The sequence below is a fragment of the Engystomops pustulosus genome, chromosome 10, assembly GCF_040894005.1.
Source record: "Engystomops pustulosus chromosome 10, aEngPut4.maternal, whole genome shotgun sequence".
NCBI classification, from domain to species: Eukaryota; Metazoa; Chordata; class Amphibia; order Anura; family Leptodactylidae; genus Engystomops; species Engystomops pustulosus.
In genome coordinates, this window is record NC_092420.1 from 9747370 (window position 1) to 9770727 (window position 23358).

Below are 23358 nucleotides of genomic sequence, written 5' to 3' on the forward strand. Positions count from 1 at the left end.
CTGTACATAGGGGGCAGTATTATAGTAGTTATATTCCTGTACATAGGGGGCAGTATTATAGTAGTTATATTCCTGTACATAGGGGGCAGTATTATAGTAGTTATATTCCTGTACATAGGGGGCAGTATTATAGTAGTTATATTCATGTAGGTAGGAGCAGTATTATAGTAGTTATATTCTTGTACATAGGGGGCAGTATTATAGTAGTTATATTCTTGTACATAGGGGGCAGTATTATAGTAGTTATATTCCTGTACATAGGGGGCAGTATTATAGTAGTTATATTCCTGTACATAGGGGGCAGTATTATAGTAGTTATATTCCTGTACATAGGGGGCAGTATTATAGTAGATATATTCCTGTACATAGGGGGCAGTATTATAGTAGTTATATTCCTGTACATAGGGGGCAGTATTATAGTAGTTATATTCCTGTACATAGGGGGCAGTATTATAGTAGTTATATTCCTGTACATAGGGGGCAGTATTATAGTAGTTATATTCCTGTACATAGGGGGCAGTATTATAGTAGTTATATTCATGTAGGTAGGAGCAGTATTATAGTAGTTATATTCTTGTACATAGGGGGCAGTATTATAGTAGTTATATTCTTGTACATAGGGGGCAGTATTATAGTAGTTATATTCCTGTACATAGAGGGCAGTATTATAGTAGTTATATCCCTGTACATAGGGGGCAGTATTATAGTAGTTATATTCCTGTACATAGGGGGCAGTATTATAGTAGTTATATCCCTGTACATAGGGGGCAGTATTATAGTAGTTATATTCTTGTACATAGGGGGCAGTATTATAGCAGTAACATTCCTGTACATAGGGGAAGTATTATAGTAGTTATATTCTTGTACATAGGGGGCAGTATTATAGGAGTTATATTCCTGTATATAGGGCACAGTATTATAGTAGTTATATTCCTGTACATAGGGGGCAGTATTATAGTAATTATATTCCTGTACATAGGAGGCAGTATTATAGTAGTTATATTCTTGTACATAGGGGGCAGTATTATAGTAGTTATATTCTTGTACATAGGGGGCAGTATTATAGTAGTTATATTCTTGAGCATAGGGGGCAGTATTATAGTAGTTATATTCTTGTACATAGGGGGCAGTATTATAGTAGTTATATTCCTGTACATAGGGGGCAGTATTATAGTAGTTATATTCCGGTACATAGGGGGCAGTATTATAGTAGTTATATTCCTGTACATAGGGGGCAGTATTATAGTAGTTAAATTCTTGTACATAGGGGGCAGTATTATAGTAGTTAAATTCTTGTACATAGGGAGCAGCATTATAGCAGTTATATTCTTGTACATAGGGGGCAGTATTATAGTAGTTATATTCTTGTACATAGGGGGCAGTATTATAGTAGTTATATTCCTGTACATAGGGGGCAGTATTATAGTAGTTATATTCCTGTACATAGGGGGCAGTATTATAGTAGTTATATTCCTGTACATAGGGGGCAGTATTATAGTAGTTATATTCCTGTACATAGGGGGCAGTATTATAGTAGTTATATTCATGTAGGTAGGAGCAGTATTATAGTAGTTATATTCTTGTACATAGGGGGCAGTATTATAGTAGTTATATTCTTGTACATAGGGGGCAGTATTATAGTAGTTATATTCCTGTACATAGGGGGCAGTATTATAGTAGTTATATTCCTGTACATAGGGGGCAGTATTATAGTAGTTATATTCCTGTACATAGGGGGCAGTATTATAGTAGTTATATTCATGTAGGTAGGAGCAGTATTATAGTAGTTATATTCTTGTACATAGGGGGCAGTATTATAGTAGTTATATTCTTGTACATAGGGGGCAGTATTATAGTAGTTATATTCCTGTACATAGAGGGCAGTATTATAGTAGTTATATCCCTGTACATAGGGGGCAGTATTATAGTAGTTATATTCCTGTACATAGGGGGCAGTATTATAGTAGTTATATCCCTGTACATAGGGGGCAGTATTATAGTAGTTATATTCTTGTACATAGGGGGCAGTATTATAGCAGTAACATTCCTGTACATAGGGGAAGTATTATAGTAGTTATATTCTTGTACATAGGGGGCAGTATTATAGGAGTTATATTCCTGTACATAGGGGGCAGTATTATAGTAATTATATTCCTGTACATAGGAGGCAGTATTATAGTAGTTATATTCTTGAGCATAGGGGGCAGTATTATAGTAGTTATATTCTTGTACATAGGGGGCAGTATTATAGTAGTTATATTCCTGTACATAGGGGGCAGTATTATAGTAGTTATATTCCGGTACATAGGGGGCAGTATTATAGTAGTTATATTCCTGTACATAGGGGGCAGTATTATAGTAGTTAAATTCTTGTACATAGGGGGCAGTATTATAGTAGTTATATTCCTGTACATAGCAGGCAGTATTATAGTAGTTATATTCTTGTACATAGGGGGCAGTATTATAGTAGTTATATTCCTGTACATAGGGGGCAGTATTATAGTAGTAATATTCCTGTACACAGGGGGCAGTATTATAGTAGTTATATTCTTGTACATAGGGAGCAGCATTATAGCAGTTATATTCTTGTACATAGGGGGCAGTGTTATAGTAGTTATATTCTTGTACATAGGGGGCAGTATTATAGTAGTTATATTCCTGTACATAGGGGGCAGTATTATAGTAGTTATATTCCTGTACATAGGGAGCAGTATTATAGTAGTTATATTCCTGTACATAGGGGGCAGTATTATAGTAGTTATATTCTTGTACATAGGGGACAGTATTATAGTAGTTATATTCTTGTACATAGGGGGCAGTATTATAGTAGTTATATTCTTGTACATAGGGGGCAGTATTATAGTAGTTATATTCCTGTACATAGGGGGCAGTATTATAGTAGTTATATTCCTGTACATAGGGAGCAGTATTATAGTAGTTATATTCCTGTACATAGGGGGCAGTATTATAGTAGTTATATTCTTGTACATAGGGGACAGTATTATAGTAGTTATATTCTTGTACATAGGGGGCAGTATTATAGTAGTTATATTCCTGTACATAGGGGGCAGTATTATAGTAGTTATATTCTTGTACATAGGGGACAGTATTATAGTAGTTATATTCTTGTACATAGGGAGCAGTATTATAGTAGTTATATTCTTGTACATAGGGGGCAGTATTATAGTAGTTATATTCTTGTACATAGGGAGCAGTATTATAGTAGTTATATTCTTGTACATAGGGAGCAGTGTTATAGTAGTTATATTCTTGCACATAGGGAGCATTATTATTGTAGTTATATTCCTGTACATAGGGGGCAGTATTATAGTAGTTATATACCTGTACATAGGGAGCAGCATTATAGCAGTTATATTCTTGTACATAGCAGGCAGTATTATAGTAGTTATATTCTTGTACATAGGGGGCAGTATTATAGTACTGTAGTTATATTCTTGTACATAGGGGGCAGTATTATAGTAGTTATATTCTTGTACATAGGGGGCAGTATTATAGTAGTTATATTCCTGTACATAGGGGGCAGTATTATAGTAGTTATATTCCTGTACATAGGGGGCAGTATTATAGTAGTTATATTCCTGTATATAGGGAGCAGTATTATAGTAGTTATATTCCTGTACATAGGGGGCAGTATTATAGTAGTTATATTCTTGTACATAGGGGACAGTATTATAGTAGTTATATTCTTGTACATAGGGGGCAGTATTATAGTAGTTATATTCCTGTACATAGGGGGCAGTATTATAGTAGTTATATTCTTGTACATAGGGGACAGTATTATAGTAGTTATATTCTTGTACATAGGGAGCAGTATTATAGTAGTTATATTCTTGTACATAGGGGGCATTATTATAGTAGTTATATTCTTGTACATAGGGGGCAGTATTATAGTAGTTATATTCTTGTACATAGGGAGCAGTATTATAGTAGTTATATTCTTGTACATAGGGAGCAGTATTATAGTAGTTATATTCTTGCACATAGGGAGCATTATTATTGTAGTTATATTCCTGTACATAGGGGGCAGTATTATAGTAGTTATATACCTGTACACAGGGGGCAGTATTATAGTAGTTATATTCCTGTACATAGGGGGCAGTATTATAGTAGTTATATTCCTTTACATAGGGGGCAGTATTATAGTAGTTATATTCTTGTACATAGGGGGCAGTATTATAGTAGTTATATTCTTGTACATAGGGGGGCAGTATTATTGTAGTTATATTCTTGTACATATGGGCAGTATTATAGTAGTTATATTCCTGTACATAGGGGGGCAGTATTATAGTAGTTATATTCTTGTACATAGGGGGCAGTATTATAGTAGTTATATTCCTGTACATAGGGGCAGTATTATAGTAGTTATATTCTTGTACATAGGGGGCAGTATTATAGTAGTTATATTCTTGTACATAGGGGGCAGTATTATAGTAGTTATATTCTTGTACATAGGGGGCAGTATTATAGTAGTTATATTCCTGTACATAGAGGGCAGTATTATAGTAGTTATATTCTTGTACATAGGGGGTAGTATTATGGTAGTTATATCCTTGTACATAGGGGGCAGTATTATAGTAGTTATATTCCTGTACATAGGGGGCAGTATTATAGTAGTTATATTCTTGTACATAGAGGGCAGTATTATAGTAGTTATATTCTTGTACATAGGGGGTAGTATTATGGTAGTTATATCCTTGTACATAGGGGGCAGTATTATAGTAGTTATATTCCTGTACATAGGGGGCAGTATTATAGTAGTTATATTCTTGTACATAGAGGGCAGTATTATAGTAGTTATATTCCTGTACATAGGGGCAGTATTATATTAGTTATATTCTTGTACATAGGGGCAGTATTATAGTAGTTATATTCTTGTACATAGGGGGGCAGTATTATAGTAGTTATATTCTTGTACATAGGGGGCAGTATTATAGTAGTTATATTCCTGTACATAGGGGGCAGTATTATAGTAGTTATATTCTTGTACATAGAGGGCAGTATTATAGTAGTTATATTCCTGTACATAGGGGGGCAATATTATAGTAGTTATATTCCTGTACATAGGGGGCAGTATTATAGTAGTTATATTCTTGTACATAGAGGGCAGTATTATAGTAGTTATATTCCTGTACATAGGGGGGCAGTATTATAGTAGTTATAGTCTTGTACATAGGGGGCAGTATTATAGTAGTTATATTCTTGTACATAGAGGGCAGTATTATAGTAGTTATATTCCTGTACATAGGGGCAGTATTATAGTAGTTATATTCTTGTACATAGGGGCAGTATTATAGTAGTTATATTCTTGTACATAGGGGGGCAGTATTATAGTAGTTATATTCTTGTACATAGGGGGCAGTATTATAGTAGTTATATTCCTGTACATAGGGAGCAGTATTATAGTAGTTATATTCTTGTACATAGAGGGCAGTATTATAGTAGTTATATTCCTGTACATAGGGGGGCAGTATTATAGTAGTTATATTCTTGTACATAGGGGCAGTATTATAGTAGTTATATTCTTGTACATAGGGGCAGTATTATAGTAGTTATATTCTTGTACATAGGGGGGCAGTATTATAGTAGTTATATTCTTGTACATAGGGGGCAGTATTATAGTAGTTATATTCTTGTACATAGGGGGCAGTATTATAGTAGTTATATTCTTGTACATAGGGGGCGGTATTATGGTAGTTATATTCCTGTACATAGGGGGCAGTATTATAGTAGTTATATTCTTGTACATAGGGGGGCAGTATTATAGTAGTTATATTCTTGTACATAGGGAGCAGTATTATAGTAGTTATATTCCTGTACATAGGGGGCAGTATTATAGTAGTTATAGTCTTGTACATAGGGGGCAGTATTATAGTAGTTATATTCTTGTACATAGAGGGCAGTATTATAGTAGTTATATTCCTGTACATAGGGACAGTATTATAGTAGTTATATTCTTGTACATAGGGGCAGTATTATAGTAGTTATATTCTTGTACATAGGGGGGCAGTATTATAGTAGTTATATTCTTGTACATAGGGGGCAGTATTATAGTAGTTATATTCCTGTACATAGGGGGCAGTATTATAGTAGTTATATTCTTGTACATAGAGGGCAGTATTATAGTAGTTATATTCCTGTACATAGGGGGGCAGTATTATAGTAGTTATATTCTTGTACATAGGGGCAGTATTATAGTAGTTATATTCTTGTACATAGGGGCAGTATTATAGTAGTTATATTCTTGTACATAGGGGGGCAGTATTATAGTAGTTATATTCTTGTACATAGGGGGCAGTATTATAGTAGTTATATTCTTGTACATAGGGGGCAGTATTATAGTAGTTATATTCTTGTACATAGGGGGCAGTATTATAGTAGTTATATTCCTGTACATAGGGGGGCAGTATTATAGTAGTTATATTCTTGTACATAGGGGCAGTATTATAGTAGTTATATTCTTGTACATAGGGGCAGTATTATAGTAGTTATATTCTTGTACATAGGGGGGCAGTATTATAGTAGTTATATTCTTGTACATAGGGGGCAGTATTATAGTAGTTATATTCTTGTACATAGGGGGCAGTATTATAGTAGTTATATTCTTGTACATAGGGGGCGGTATTATGGTAGTTATATTCCTGTACATAGGGGGCAGTATTATAGTAGTTATATTCCTGTACATAGGGGGCAGTATTATAGTAGTTATAGTCTTGTACATAGGGGGCAGTATTATAGTAGTTATATTCCTGTACATAGGGGGCAGTATTATAGTAGATATATTCCTGTACATAGGGGGCAGTATTATAGTAGTTATATTCTTGTACATAGGGGGCAGTATTATAGTAGTTATATTCTTGTACATAGGGAGCAGTATTATAGTAGTTATATTCCTGTACATAGGGGGCAGTATTATAGTAGTTATATTCCTGTACATAGGGGGCAGTATTATAGTAGTTATATTCTTGTACATAGGGGGCAGTATTATAGTAGTTATATTCTTGTACATAGGGGACAGTATTATAGTAATTATATTCTTGTACATAGGGGGCAGTATTATAGTAGTTATATTCTTGTACATAGGGGCAGTATTATAGTAGTTATATTCCTGTACATAGGGGGCAGTATTATAGTAGTTATATTCTTGTACATAGGGAGCAGTATTATAGTAGTTATATTCCTGTACATAGGGGGCAGTATTATAGTAGTTATATTCCTGTACATAGGGGGCAGTATTATAGTAGTTATATTCCTGTACATAGGGGGCAGTATTATAGTAGTTATATTCTTGTACATAGGGGGCAGTATTATAGTAGTTATATTCTTGTACATAGGGGGCAGTATTATAGTAGTTATATTCCTGTACATAGGGGCAGTATTATAGTAGTTATATTCTTGTACATAGGGGGCAGTATTATAGTAGTTATATTCCTGTACATAGGGGGGCAGTATTATAGTAGTTATATTCCTGTACATAGGGGGGCAGTATTATAGTAGTTATATTCTTGTACATAGGGGGCAGTATTATAGTAGTTATATTTTTGTACAATTTCTCTAAATCATAAGACATCATAATTATAGAAAATGACCTTCACTGTTTGTCCTGGTACTCCTGGAGGTCCGCTTGGTCCTTCTGACCCGGGCTGTCCTGGTGTTCCTGGTGTTCCTCTTTGTCCTGGGGTTCCAGGCTGACCAGGAAGTCCCTGATAAAATAAAATATTAATATATTATGTGAATGGGAAAAAGAAAAAAATAATGACAGGTATATGTACAGCCTGTTTTCATTGCTGACAGCAAGCAAAGATCTTGAATTGAACAAAAAGTTAATTACATAATTTCTTAACTGATGATTTTAGAAGCCCTGAGCTACATGAACCTTTAACATGAGAGATTAATAATATTGTTATTATTATGTTGTACTTACTGGATTTCCGGGTTCACCTTTTCGGCCTGGTACCCCTGCTCCTCCACCTGTCACCTCCCCGGGTTCACCCTACATAAAGAAGAGATGAGACTGTGTCATAAACAGGATTAATGGAGATGAATTTAGTATAATACTCACAGTAGAGGAACTTAAAATATAAGGGACAGCGGCAGGAACAGAACATTATGACCCATATTCATAAAATCCAAGGTTCTGATTTATTGTTAATTTGACGGGAAAATTCCTTTAAGACCTTGTAGGTAGATCTCCATTTTGCCCCCAAACTTACCGGTAATCCTCTCTCTCCTTTTGGACCAACTGGACCAGCCGAGCCGCGATCCCCCTAAGAGACCAGAAAATGATGAGTGGAGTAATGGGGAGTACAATGTAATGGGAGGTTGTGATGTGGAGTAACTACTTACTGCTTCCCCCTTATCTCCTTGAGATCCTTTACTCCCCTGAAACACAAAGATCAGTCCTTTCCATTAATCATTATATATATATACAGATACAATCTACATCAGTATACATCATACAGATACAATCTACATCTGTATATATCACACAGATACAATCTACATCAGTATATATCATACAGATACAATCTACATCAGTATATATCATACAGATACAATCTACATCAGTATATATCATACAGATACAATCTACATCAGTATATATCATACAGATACAATCTACATCAGTATACATCACACAGATACAATCTACATCAGTATACATCACACAGATACAATCTACATCACTATACATCATACGGATACAATCTACATCAGTATACATCATACAGATACAATCTACATCAGTATACATCACACAGATACAATCTACATCAGTATATATTACACATATACAATCTACATCTGTATACATCATACAGATACAATCTACATCAGTATACATCACACAGATACAATCTACATCAGTATACATCACACAGATACAATCTACATCACTATACATCATACGGATACAATCTACATCAGTATACATCATACAGATACAATCTACATCAGTACAGATACAGATTGTACGATCTAAATCAGGATATATCATACAGATACAATCTACATTTGTATCTATCACACAGATACAATCTACATCAGTATTTATCAAATAGATACAATCTACATAATTACAGATACAGATTGTACAATCTACATCAGTATATATCATACAGATACAATCTACATCAGTATATACTACACATATACAATCTACATCAGTAAACATCAAATAGATACAATGTACATCAGTGTTACTTTATGGGGTGACTTACCGGGGTGCCAGGCGTGCCTGGATTACCTGGGCGACCAGGAGTACCCGGAAGACCATCAGATCCTGGCTCTCCCTATAAAGAGAAGTCACATATGTATGTATCTGTTCCGTTACTATTCACTCACATTTTTAGAAAACAAGACCTAGTATAGAGATAATACTGCCTAGCCACCTGATCTATTGAGCAAAATCTAAAAGAAAATCCTGGGAAAATGTAATACATTGCTATAAGCCTGGTGCAGGATCCGCGGGGGCGGGGCTTGACTCAGGGATTTAATAAAGACCAATAGGAGAATCCCTCTGTCATGCTCCGCTCCTCTGCCACTGTCATTGAGACTGTAACGGAAATAAATTGCATGTAAAGTGGGTGTGGCTTAAGATAAGAGGGTGTGGCTTATTATAAAAGAGGTGTGGCAGAGTCACATTTGGTTATTATACAATACATTTTTCAATATTTACTTACAGTTTCTCCCTTTAGTCCTCTTGTTGCGGTTCCCTCTCCAGGGGGGCCACGAGGTCCAACGGGCCCCTGCGGACCAGGGGGACCAGGCCGACCCTGTAATACAAGTTTATTTAATTTGTTTTACTATTTTTAAAATAAATTAATTGAAGCTTGTATTTTTTGTGAATACGTACAGGGTCTCCTTGTGGCCCTGCCCCTCCTGGGCGTCCAGAAGTCCCCTAGAAGTAGAAGGTGTTTTATGTAATGAAACCTTTGTGATGGTTAGTTCTGAGATTGTGAATATTGCAGGGTAATGGCCAATACTTACCAGTTCTCCTTTCTGGCCCTTTTCACCCTAAAAGTAACAAATAAATAAATGGAGAATTATTCAGATAACAGAACAGATGGTATTAAAGAACGTTTGTTTTGTTATTGGGGGCATTCTGGGAAAATTAAATGGGCCGTCCGCTTCCAGCAAATAATTGATATAGTTTGTGTAATCAAAAGTTATATACAATATTCTTTTTGTATCAATTCCTTGTGGTTTTCTAGATCTTTGATTGTTCTCATTCTATAGGAAGCTTCACGGTTTCCTTCCTCTGGATAATGACTGGTCCGTGACCATGTGATGTCACACAGGTGCACAGCTTGTTATATCCCTGGTCATGTGATGTCACACAGGTGCACAGCTTGTTATATCCCTGGTCATGTGATGTCACACAGGTGCACAGCTTGTTATATCCCTGGTCATGTGATGTCACACAGGTGCACAGCTTGTTATATCCCTGGTCATTTGATGTCACACAGGTGCACGGCTTGTTATATCCCTGGTCATTTGATGTCACACAGGTGCACGGCTCGTTATAGTTATGGTCATGTGATGTCACAGGTGCACGGCTCGTTATATCCCTGGTCCTGTGATGTCACACAGGTGCATGGCTCGTTATATCCCTGGTCATGTGATGTCACATAGGTGCACGGCTCGTTATATCTCTGGTCATGTGATGTCACACAGGTGCACGGCTCATTATATCCCCGGTCATGTGATGTCACACAGGTGCACGGCTCGTTATATCCCTGGTCATGTGATGTCACACAGGTGCACGGCTCGTTATATCCCTGGTCCTGTGATGTCACACAGGTGCACGCCTCGTTATATCCCCAGTCATGTGATGTCACACAGGTGCACGCCTCGTTATATCCCCAGTCATGTGATGTCACACAGGTGCACGCCTCGTTATATCCCCGGTCATGTGACGTCTTACAGATCTAATGTTTATCCCCAGGAAGTAAACAATGACCTTTCTTGTAGAATGACAGCAAGCAGAGATCTAGAAAACCATGAATTGATATACAAAGTTTTTTGGAAAATTGTATCACTTTTCGTTACACAAACAATCAATTATTTGCAGAAAGTGACGACCCCTGAAATATACATTTCTATCTACTTTGCATATTTTAATTGAATGGATCATCATGGGGTCATGTTGTCAGTTATTATCACACGGGTGACACTTACCTGGGGGCACTGCACTGTACAGGGCTCCTAAACAAAAAACACAAATCTCTAAATATCAGAAATGTTACTTTTGGTATATTATTATTACATTACGGCTCCTATGGCTCCCTGACCTGCACTTGTGTGATGGAGCATATGGCCTCTGCCAGGGGGTCCACCAGGCTGCGCAGGTTTGCTATATCTGCAGTGTAGAAGACGCCCTGACCCGAGACTATTCTCCGCAGCTGTTCCTGGTCAGCGCCGTCTGTCCCCACTGCCAAAATCCGAATACCTGGAGAAAGGCGGAGATGTGACTCTATAATACTCCACTAGGCTTGTGCTGACTTACAGCCTGATGACTGGTACTTACCTGTAGCTTTAAGGGCATTCGCTGCCTGCAGTGCTTCATCCGAGGAAGGACTATCCGCAAAAATTACCAGGAAACCCGGAACATTCCGTCTCCTGCCATAGGGGGAAGTGAAGAGATAGTTTCTGGCAAAATCTATAGCACCACCTGAGGAAAAGCAGACGTCATGTGGGATTAATGCTACAATTAGATTCTGTATTATACCCCAGAGCTGCACTCACTATTCTGCTGCTGGTGCAGTCACTGTGTACATACATGACATTACTTATCCTGTACTGATCCTGAGTTACATCCTGTATTATACCCCAGAGCTGCACTCACTATTCTGCTGCTGGTGCAGTCACTGTGTACATACATGACATTACTTATCCTGTACTGATCCTGAGTTACATCCTGTATTATACCCCAGAGCTGCACTCACTATTCTGCTGCTGGAGCAGTCACTTTGTACATACATGACATTACTTATCCTGTACTGATCCTGAGTTACATCCTGTATTATACCCCAGAGCTGCACTCACTATTCTGCTGCTGGTGCAGTCACTGTGTACATACATGACATTACTTATCCTGTACTGATCCTGAGTTACATCCTGTATTATACCCCAGAGCTGCACTCACTATTCTGCTGCTGGTGCAGTCACTGTGTACATACATGACATTACTTATCCTGTACTGATCCTGAGTTACATCCTGTATTATACTCCAGAGCTGCACTCACTATTCTGCTGCTGGAGCAGTCACTGTGTACATACATGACATTACTTATCCTGTACTGATCCTGAGTTACATCATGTATTATACCCCAGAGCTGCACTCACTATTCTGCTGCTGGTGCAGTCACTGTGTACATACATGACATTACTTATCCTGTACTGATCCTGAGTTACATCCTGTATTATACCCCAGAGCTGCACTCACTATTCTGCTGCTGGTGCAGTCACTGTGTACATACATGACATTACTTATCCTGTACTGATCCTGAGTTACATCCTGTATTATACTCCAGAGCTGCACTCACTATTCTGCTGTCAAAGTCACTGTACATAGTGATCATACTGTATCTGGACATCCAATGCTATATCACAGGAACAATGTAGAGCTCCGCACTGCTACCTCTACACAGGGGTCCAGATAAGTGACTGTTATATATCATGTTCCTAGAACACCACTCTGAATGATATTATGTTATGTTATGTTACCAATAGTGGTCCCGCTGGGATCGGAGAAGGGAATGTTCTGGATTTGTTGTAGGACTGTCTGCAGGTCGCTGGAGCGGTTCAGCAGGACGGAGGGACGTTGTCGGAAACTGTAGGCTCCGACTGAAATCTTAGAGGCAACATAAAAAGTAACAATTTATCAAATGTCTACATAGATATTAACATCAGGCATCACAGAAGAGGCTGTAGCTGCCCCCTGGCCCGGTACATGAGGGGGCCTGAGTGGCATCAGTATACATTAGCTGTTTACAATGGGAATTGTCAGAAATACAAAGTAACATTGTGTCAACCACAGAAGTTGATAGAAATCTATAGAATGCTACAAGGAAGCAACACAATGGGGCACATTTACTTACCCGGTCCAGTCGCGATCCAGCGGCGCGTTCTCTGCTCTGCATTCGGGTCCGGCCGGGATTTATGAATGTAGTTCTTCCGCCGTCCACCAGGTGGCGCTGCTGCGCTGAAAGTCATCTCTTCGCGCCGGAATTCACCACCTCGGACCAAGTGAAGGTAAGCGCTCCCCAAGCGACACTTTTTCGTTTTTTAAATGCGGCGGTTTTTCCGAATACGTCGGGTTTTCGTTCGGCCACGCCCCCCGATTTCCGCCGCGCGCATGCCGGCGCCGATGCGCCACAATCCGATCGCGTGCGCCACAATCCCGTGGCAATTCAGCTACAATCGGCGCAAATCGGAAATATTCGCGTAACACGTCGGGAAAACGCGAATCGGGCCTTTAGTAAATGACCCCCAATGTTCACGCTATATGTGACTCCAAAGCAGTCTGAATAAAACCTTCCCCCGGTCCAGTGATGCCAGTAAGTCAGTAATACCTGTGTAGCGTCAGGTCCTAGGGGACCCACTGAGGATACTGCCTGCGATAGGAATCTTTTGATGGCCTCCTCGTTGTACTGATTGTCCTGGGTGGTGTGCACCATGAATACGATGTCCGTCCTGCCGCTCCCACAGACTGAGGAAGAAAATGAGTCGGGGATTTAGAACATCTCCATGTAGAATACGCTTTGATATTGAGACAACCAATAAACTCACTGGTGTTGGCCAAGACGGTCACAGCTTCACTCTCGCGGGTCCCCACTATGGAGGTCACACGGAACTGATAGCGAGCACCGGAGAGGAGATTGTCCAGGTCATAGAACGTGGTATCTCCAGAAACCTGTCGGCTTGATTCGGGTCCACCTTCAAAATGTCATACAATAAATACATGAAGAAGACATGATCATCCATGAGGCCAGATGAGTCCTTCACCAAAGACTTTACTCTTCCTGGACTGTAGGACATTATGGAGTTCATCCTTTCACATAGTAGATATTTACCCCCTGACATAGAAGACACCTATACTTGAGATGGTCACCACTAGTCCAGAACTTACCATCCACCCTCCTCCAGTATATCCGGTATCCGCTGCTTCCGGAGACTGCTGACCAGATAAGTCTCACCCGTTGACGTGATATATCCGTAACTCTGAGATCTCTCACAGGATTTGCTGGAAAATCCGCTGGAAACACAAAATATGAATACTTTACACTACTGAGAATGGAGATTTTGCCTGTTTAGGGGTCAAAAGAACCTGTCTCCGTGGACTGGAAAGGACAATGGCTTCCTCTTTGGTGGTCACCATTATGGAGATGTTATGGAGAGCAAATCCTGAGTAGGAGTTTTTAAGTGGTCATATAAGGAGGATGGTCTAAAGGTCAAGGTTCCTTCTCATCTACAACGAAGAGGAATCTAATAGTGGGGCTACCATGACCAATCTTTGGGCCTGACGTTACCAGGATAATAGCCGCTCCATTATAGGATAGACCCATAATATGGTATAAATGTTGTGTTCATGTTGTGAAGCACAGAACTATAGGTAGGACCCCAACCCATTCATGTGAAATAGATAACTCACGTGTAGTGACGCTTGTAGACACTGGATCCCCCTGGCGATTGCCCACCAACGCTGTGACTTTAACAATATATCGTACACCGGGCTCCAGGTTCACCAGTTCGAATGAGTTAGTATTACCCGGCACCTCTCTGCTTTGTTCGGGACCACCTACAGAGATGAGACATTATGGTCATCTCAGAGAGGTTCATTATAGGAATTTATTTTCGAACCTGGGATCACATGCGCCTGGTGTGACCCCAGAGGTGACTTTAGAGGGATGTTATACCGCTTTCAGAACTCCAGGAGACTCTATAGGCTGTAGCCCCTTGGACCCCGACCCAGGTCACCCTTATTGTATTCTGACTCTCAAATATCCGCAGACTTGTCACAGCCCCAACCTCCTGCCGGCCTGCAAGGCAACAGAAAAAAAACATCACATATAAGTGAAGTAGAAGAATTTGCACAATAGTGGACTTTTTGTGGACTCATAGTTTTAGCCTACATATAACATTCATAATGCCGCCATATAATGCACAATTTCACATAATACTGCCATATGGTGCCAACATTATACATAATAAAACCACCAATATATTACCACCATTTGTTATCCAAATAATACATAGGGCTAATTTACTAAGGATCGCGGATCGCACTTTCGTCAGACTGTTCGCCTTTATCGGGGATTGCGCAGCTTGGACAGGTGTCCAACAGGTGTCTGTGCTGGGATTGTTCCGCATGTGATCAGGTTTTGGCGCGGCTGCGCTGCTTCCATGCGACAGAAATTGGGGGGCAAGTCGTCAGATAATCCGAGAGAAATTGTGTTGCAAGACAATGCACTTACATGCATCGGGAAGAAGAAGGTGAACTCTGTCGGAAGCTGGGAAGCGACACATGCAGGATATCGGGCGCACGATCTTTGTGAATCACGGCACAGAGCATTATCGTAGGACAATGCATTTTCGGTGAACTCCGCGGAAGGGGATAAGTTAATGTGGCCCAGTATCCTTAAAGAGGACCTGTCACCCTAAAAAAATCATCAAGAGCTGCTTACTAAACTAAGCAGCTGCTAGCGCTTACTCCATTGTTGAAGTGTTAGACTTTATCTGAACCCTCCGATAAAGCAGCGCCATAGCCTCAGAACGCCGGACCAAGCTTACAGCGGTCCGGGGTATTCATGAGGGGGCGGTGAGTACCGCACTATGGCATGAGAGTGGCCGTCTGGGGATGAAGCAGCGCCTCGGACCACCCCCTTTTTAATATGTTCCTAGGGTACGGTGCATCGGAGGGTTCGGATAACGCTAGCAGTGTAACACTGCTACATCTGAGGTAGTGCTAGGTGCTGGTTACTTGTTATTGACATCTATTGAGCATGGAGACCCTCAGGCTCATTTGCATTTTTTTTTGCATAGAATTCTTTTTATTTTTTGGGGGGCACAGACCAGCATGTAAGTGTGTTTGGTTTACACACCTTAATCCTAGTGGTAGATGTCATTTAATATGGAAACATTATATAACATAATACCTCTATATACTAACCAAATAACACACAGTATCACAAAATACTGTCATGTATTTACTAAAATAATATAAAAATCACATAATATCACATAATATTCTAACGATCTAGTGCCCACATAACACAAAGAATCACATAATACTGTACAGCAGTGACTAAATAATACATTGTATCACATAATACTGCCACCTAGTTCCTATACTACAATTACATTGCCATGCATTAGACCTGTGCTTTACCTGTCTGTGTAACGATAGATACAGGGTCACTTTCCCGTGTGCCATACACAGCCGTAACGAAGATGGTGTAAGACGTGCCAGGAACTAAATCTGAGATGTCTACGGAGGTTACGTCTCTGGTCACCAAGCGGGAAACCTCAACACCTGGAAATACAAGATGCAACATATTGATACATAAGTAACATTGCAAGGCGGATCTCTAGCCATAGGCCAGGGTGGGCTAGTGGGGCCTGTGCAGCCAGTGAGCTGACTAGCCTCTCCGACATGCCCAATGTATATGGGGACTGGGGAAGAAAACTTAGTCCTTACCCTGGGGAAGAGAAAATGGTGCTCAAATAATAGTGCCATACAATGAGTAACAAATACCGCAATACAGTGTTAGCAAAGTGATGTCATCAAACAGTAGGGAAATGGAGACAGCTTTGCCGTGTGTAATGTGGGAGGTAAAGGGGTGACAACAGGTGGCACAGGTTCTGGTCCAATGTATGACATACCGTCCCTGCGTCTCCACGTGATCCGATAGTTTGTCGCTCTCGCTATCGGGCTCCACTCCAGGCGTATGACGTTCTCTCCTATGACTGTGCTCCGCAGGTTGGTCACTTGCTCCACGGTATCTTCTTCTGTAGGGATCCAAGGGATCTTATATCAGGCACGAAGAATACCCCCAAATTATACCCTCTATAGTGGCCCCGTACAGTATGTGACTCCCACGCTGTAGAATACCCGACACACACAATATATTACCCCTGATATAATACATAGTATTCCCCCACATAGTATCATATCCTACCCTCTATACAATGCCCATTTCCTGTGGCCCATCCAACACTTTATTTTGTCCCCACTGTGTAGTGTTCTTCTATATTGGCCCAATAATGTGTTCCACCATTTATGCTGTTCCCTTATTGTGCATCCACCTTTTGTGTCCCTCCTCCACTTATAATGCCCTCCTATTCTTGCAAATCTCCACCTATAATGCCCCCACCCCACTTTAAAAGCCACCCTTATTTACACCTGCAGTACCAGATCCAACCACAGGGCAGATGGGGCGCTGTTTTTGAAAGAATGTAGCAGTTTTTTTCTAATTCTTAACAAATATTTATGGTTTTGTGGCAAAATTACCTGTCCGAACAGTTATGGTTGCCGGACTGCTTTCAGTGTTGCCGATTAAAGCTGTCACCCCGATTATATATACCGTGTTCCCCTGCAAAGGTTCAATGTCATAAGACGTTGTCCCTGCCGGAAGTGTCCTGCTAATCTCCCGACCTTAAAAAAAAAAAGACAAGTATTAGTCACAAAGCCTGAGGTCAGCAGAAGAGTAAATCAAAACTGTCTTAAAGGGGTTGTCCGGGGATGGGTAGAATAGCGCCACTCTCGTACATAGGCTGTGCATGGTATTACAGCTCAGACCACTTTTATTAATACTGCATTAAGAAACAACCTGTAGACAGTTGTGACGCTGTTCCTGTGATACCTGGATAGGTAGGTGGATCTATAGGTAGATATATAGTATCTATATTACCATCACTTTGTCTCCACGTCACCCTATAACCAGTCGCCCTGGCGATCCCGGTCCATGCGATCTTAAATCTGGATGATGTTGTCTCCACCACCCGAAGGTTCGCAACTCCGGCCACTACTGTATCTTCTAAAAAGCCAAGACATGTCAGATACACAAGTGCATGTTACATATAGGACTATATGTATAGTCCCCTATAGGTTCCCACCTGTCTTGACATTGATGGTCACAGGGACCCCCTCTCTGGTGCCCACCACAGGGGTGAGCCTCACTATGTAGGTGATGCCTTCTTGTATATCCACAAGTTCATATGTTGTCTGGTCTCCGGATATCACCTGACTCCTCTCTGTCCCATCTACAGGGAAGAGAAATGTACATATAGAAGCAAAGATATATACATATAGAAGCACAGATATATACATATAGAAGCATAGATATATACACACTGTAGATACAAATAGAAGTATCAATAGTTACATAAGACCACAGATCAAAGGGGTTGTCCAATAAATAAATACATGTTATTGTTTGTGTGAACGGTTATACAATTTTTCAACATATTTTTTGTATCAGTTCCTCACTTTCAAGATCTCTGTTTGCTGTCATTCTATAAAAAGCTCTGATTACTATAGCAAGATATGACATGACATGACCGGGGATATAACGTGCCGTGCACCTGTGTGACATCACATGACCAGGGATAAAATGAGCCGTGCACCTGTGTGATATGACATGACCAGGGATATAACGAGCCGTGCACCTGTGTGACATCACATGACCAGGGATATAACGAGCCATGCATCTGTGTGACATTACATGACCAGGGATGTAATGAGCCGTGCACCTGTGTGACATCACATGACCATGGTCCAGTGTTTATCCACAGAAAGAAAACTATGAAGCTTCCTATAGAATGACAGCAAGCAGAGATCTAGGAAACCATGGGTAAGTTATATAGAAAGTATATTGGAAAATTGTATCACTTTTCCTTACACAAACAATAACATTTAATTGTCAACTCCGCACAACTCCTTTAAATAATGCAAACGATGTACTGATATCAGGGTCTTAGTGGCTGGTGCTCCAATGGCTGGGTCTCAAAGGATGACAGAAGTACTGTACGGGGATATTAAAGGAAATCTACCAATAAGAAGGGCTCTGAGGGGCACTACCAGAACCCCTCCATGCTGTAGCTTCACAGGCTGTTACACAGTGCCAAAGCACTTCCCTATCCCAGTGTGCGAGATTACAACAGACAGAGGGAAGGGGAAGCGCTGATGGGGAAGGGGGTAAATTGCTTCAGGGAGGGGCTTTGTTAATGCCACATAAAACCCTTCTGGCTCATTAAGATAATTTTAAAAGTTGATTTTAGAAGGAAGGAGGCCATGGATAACTAATATAAGAAGATACCACAGTCACAGAGCCTGGATGTATGAGTAATGTCCCTGGTTTATCAGGATGGATTCTGATGGTAGATTCCCTTTATTTGATGAGGGACTCCTTGCACATGTTTGGCATCAGTGCCCAGAAGCTTGGACCTGACAAGGAGATGCCACCCATGGTGACCCCACCCTCTTACCCTCTGAATTTCTGATGAAGATCCTGTATTCTGTGGCCCGGGGTACGGCGGTCCACGCCAGGCGGATACGTCCTCTTCTTGCATCCAAGACACGGAGGTTTGTGATGGTAAATGTTGCAGCTTCTGGAATAGGAAATCGTCTTAAAGGAAATCTTAAAGGCTTCTCCGGCGCAGTCAGGTTATTTCTGGAATTCTATGCATGAACGGAGTTACCTGTTCGGACGGTGATGGAAACAGGGGATCCCTCCCGCCGCCCTACAAGCGCCGATATCAGGGCATAGTAAGTGACGCCTTCTTGGAGATCATCTATTTCAAATGTGTTTTGAGTGGCAGGAACATTGATTGTTCTTTCAAAGCTTCCTGTGTACAGAAAATTGTCATTTTATTTAGTAAAGTTTAAAATTTGGGTCGATAGAGCTTCAGTTTTACAGTGATACAGACCTCCAAATCCTCCAGATACATGAATACATATCATGTAGCCACCACTAGGGGGAGCGCAGGAGCTCACTGCATACTGTTTATACATTGAATTCTATGATACCACCAGTAGGTGGTCAGCTCTGAGCTCCCCCTAGTGGTGCCTGCAGGCACTGTTTATACATTGAATTCTATGATACCAACAGTAGGTGGTCAGCTCTTGAGCTCCCCCTAGTGGTGCCTGCAGGCATCCCTTACCACTACAATGATATATTACAAATATTAGCAGCACATATGAAAATAAACCGAGATTTGTTTTAAGGTTTTCTTTTCATTACACTCTCCTGTGCTACTCACTCTGTACGTACCATCAGCACTGCGGATTACGACCTTGTATTCTGTAGCGCCAACCAATGCATTCCATGCAAACCGCGCCAATTTGCCCGTGGCCTCTGTGAGCCGGAAATTTGTGACTGTACCAATGGTGCTTCCTTTTATGGGAGACAAATAAAAGGATTTATTAATTCATCAAGTAAAATGTCTAATAATATCAATTCCATGTTAGATTGATAAGTATGCTATAGATAGATATATAGGAGGGAAGGATAGAAAATACATAATGAAGAGTCATTCATGACCCAGCTTCATTGCGATACGGAGCTGTCATCCTGTCCTCTATGCAGAAAAGCAACTCCAAAGTTTGATGCCTCAAGGTTTGGGATGCTATTCCTGGGGTTGTTCTCATACTTCTTCTTCCTCTAACCAGGGCAACTGTAGTTGTTACTAAAAAGTTCTATTTTTGCCACAACTGACCACATGAGGAACATCCAGATGGTCATTAGCCCTGGAAGTGTGCTGGCATGAGGGGGGACGAGTATGATAGATAGATATGAGATAGATATTACATAGATATATAGATAGATCGGAGATAGATCAGAGATAGATAAATATGAGATAGATAGATATTAGATAGATGGATAGATAATAGATAGATATGAGATAGATAGATAGATAGAAAGGAGATAGACCAGAGATAGGAGATAGATAGGAGATAGATAGATATGAGATAGATAGATAGATAGATAGATAGGAGATAGATCAGAGATAGATAAATATGAGATAGATAGGAGATAGATAGATAGATAGTATCAGATCTCCTCCATTGGTTTTGCATGCGGTCAACTGTGTGGCTGTTCCTCTGCCCTTGTACATGAATACTTAGGTAGATGATAGATATATATGAGATGCATAGATAGGAGATCTGGGGTCTTCTTACCAGTTTCGGAGGCGGTTGCAGGGGTGGCTATTTCCCTGCCCTCGTACAGGGTGAATAGAGTGATGAGATATTCGGTCCCGGGCTGGAGACGGCTGATCACGTACTGGTTGACAGTGTTTGGAAGGTTTACCACCTGCGGATTCTTTGTTCTACCTGTAAACAGTTGAGGTCATTGGGGTCAGTCCCAGGTGTGACCCCTTAGATCCTTCTTCTCCTGACACTTTATATGTGTGGTTACCTCGGGCTCTCCTCCACTCCAGCCGGTATCCTGTGGCTTCAGGGATGAGGTTCCAGGTCACCTGGATGGAGGTGGGACTATCAGCGAAGGTCCTCAGCACCTGCACAATCCCGGATTCTACAATAGGAGGGCGACCAGTGAGGGTGCTGTGTGATGGTGGGGTAGACATATCCATGCAGTGTAGATTTCGGTTTCCTACCTGTCTTGACCCTGGTAGACACAGCTACTCCTTCTAAGGCTCCAAACAGTGGACTGACGGATACAGTGTATTCTGTGCTGGGCTGCAGGTTCTGGATGGCGTAAGAATTAACAGTTGGACCCACGTCAAAGTCTTTGGTGTCATCACCTGCAGACAAAAAGGTCATTAAAAGACTGGAGGGGGGGTCAAACCTGGAATACTGTGCTTTTACTGTATTTTATAGATCACATCAAATGTTACAATGAAATTGATACCAAGTGTATGAAGGACCTGTTACTTTTAAAGGTCCTGCACAGATTTGGTCATGTTACAATATCGGAACAGGTCCTCAAGCCTGGAGTCTGTATAAATTAGGAGGTTTTGGGGCCCGGACCGTTGGGGGGTTGTTAGCGGGAAGGGAGCCTGGAGCTTGAGCGGCGACGGGAGGAGCAGGGAGCCGAGAGCCTGGGGGGGAAACTTTCTTTAATGGGAAACCCCCTTAAAGGGTTATGGTCTGGGGTTTGTACTTATTTAAGGGTACAATTTATTTGGCCCGGCTCTGTATTTATTTAGGGGCTATGACCTGGAGTATTTTCTGGGTTCAGAATTTATTAAAAATAATCTATGGTCTGGGGTCAGTATGTAGAGTGTGGTCTGACTTCAGTCTGTACTTCACAGATATCTGGATCTGTGTTATGGGCTACATTATTGTGTCTATGATATGAGAGGTGAGCCTAGCTATGTGCTGGAGGTAAGAGGTCGTGTGAGGTCGGCCTGCGCTCTGTTCTTTCATGTCGTTCTCTCATTGTCTTACCATTCTTATGCTCTTGAGCAGCTTCCAGTAATTCATTCCAACCAGGTAACTCCCTACGCCGGCCCGTGAGCCAAGCAGACAGTTGCTGGCAAGAGCTCGGGTTCTGGGGGAGGCACCCGGCCCATATCAAAGGCACCGGGCTCATTCCTGCCCATTATTATTAGGTGGTGAGGCTTACAAGAGGAAGATAGGGAAAGCACTTCATTACATATGTTACCATCTGACTGATCAGAGCATGAATCTAGTGAAAGATGGCTCCCAGATTCCTTATAGGGGGTTTTCTACAAGCTAATACAATATATACATATGTTGCTATCAGAAGTAATGTGGGCACTCAATGGGGCACATTTACTTACCCATTCTGACTCGCTCCCCCACAACGCATTGTCCAACGATAATGCGCTGTGCCACGATTCACTAAGATCCTGCGCCCAATATCCTGCATGTGTAGCTTCCCCGCTCAGGTCCCCGGAGTTCACCTACTTCTCCCTGGTGCATGTAAGTGCATTGTCTTGCGACACAATTTTAAGGTTAAGTCCCGCGCTCAGTCCAAATCAGTCGGATCGTCCGACGGCACGCCACCAATTTCTGTAACATGAAAGCAGGGCAGCTGCGCCAAAATCTGATCGCGTGCGACACAATTCCCAGTTAAATACCTGTCACAGTGGCGCAAATCCCAAAAACGTCGAAAAATCCAACGAAAGTGCGACTACGGACGCTTAATAAATAAGCCCCAATGGATCTACTTCATGGCCAGATACCCTGCTATGACAACATTATTTTTGTAATTTTCTCACATGGATCGAAACCTATTGAATTGAAGTGAATCTAGAATTGTGACAGACTACATACAAAACCTGTGTAGTCAGATGCATAATTCATAGGGGCTCATTTACTACGGGTCCGCAGAAATGTCGGATATTCCG

At 40.9% G+C, this 23358-nt stretch overlaps 1 protein-coding gene across 3 annotated transcripts in view; it reads right to left on the minus strand.

Moving 5' to 3' along the window:
• Nucleotides 1–23358, minus strand: part of COL7A1 (collagen type VII alpha 1 chain) — an 88732-nt gene that overhangs the window by 39686 nt on the left and 25688 nt on the right. For all 3 annotated transcript variants that reach the window (XM_072129229.1, XM_072129228.1, XM_072129227.1), the window contains 28 exons: nucleotides 21640–21786; nucleotides 21441–21557; nucleotides 21203–21355; nucleotides 20295–20417; nucleotides 19723–19869; nucleotides 19510–19632; nucleotides 18139–18285; nucleotides 17934–18059; nucleotides 17534–17677; nucleotides 16906–17031; nucleotides 16412–16555; nucleotides 14940–15062; nucleotides 14675–14821; nucleotides 14153–14278; nucleotides 13813–13959; nucleotides 13596–13732; nucleotides 12748–12874; nucleotides 11549–11692; nucleotides 11313–11470; nucleotides 11200–11226; nucleotides 10009–10035; nucleotides 9875–9919; nucleotides 9702–9794; nucleotides 9240–9311; nucleotides 8365–8400; nucleotides 8232–8285; nucleotides 7943–8011; nucleotides 7608–7721 (listed from right to left, as the gene is read on the minus strand). In XM_072129229.1, coding sequence (XP_071985330.1) covers nucleotides 7608–7721; nucleotides 7943–8011; nucleotides 8232–8285; nucleotides 8365–8400; nucleotides 9240–9311; nucleotides 9702–9794; nucleotides 9875–9919; nucleotides 10009–10035; nucleotides 11200–11226; nucleotides 11313–11470; nucleotides 11549–11692; nucleotides 12748–12874; nucleotides 13596–13732; nucleotides 13813–13959; nucleotides 14153–14278; nucleotides 14675–14821; nucleotides 14940–15062; nucleotides 16412–16555; nucleotides 16906–17031; nucleotides 17534–17677; nucleotides 17934–18059; nucleotides 18139–18285; nucleotides 19510–19632; nucleotides 19723–19869; nucleotides 20295–20417; nucleotides 21203–21355; nucleotides 21441–21557; nucleotides 21640–21786 — 3143 coding nt within the window. The remainder of the gene's footprint in view (nucleotides 1–7607; nucleotides 7722–7942; nucleotides 8012–8231; nucleotides 8286–8364; nucleotides 8401–9239; nucleotides 9312–9701; nucleotides 9795–9874; nucleotides 9920–10008; nucleotides 10036–11199; nucleotides 11227–11312; nucleotides 11471–11548; nucleotides 11693–12747; nucleotides 12875–13595; nucleotides 13733–13812; nucleotides 13960–14152; nucleotides 14279–14674; nucleotides 14822–14939; nucleotides 15063–16411; nucleotides 16556–16905; nucleotides 17032–17533; nucleotides 17678–17933; nucleotides 18060–18138; nucleotides 18286–19509; nucleotides 19633–19722; nucleotides 19870–20294; nucleotides 20418–21202; nucleotides 21356–21440; nucleotides 21558–21639; nucleotides 21787–23358) is intronic.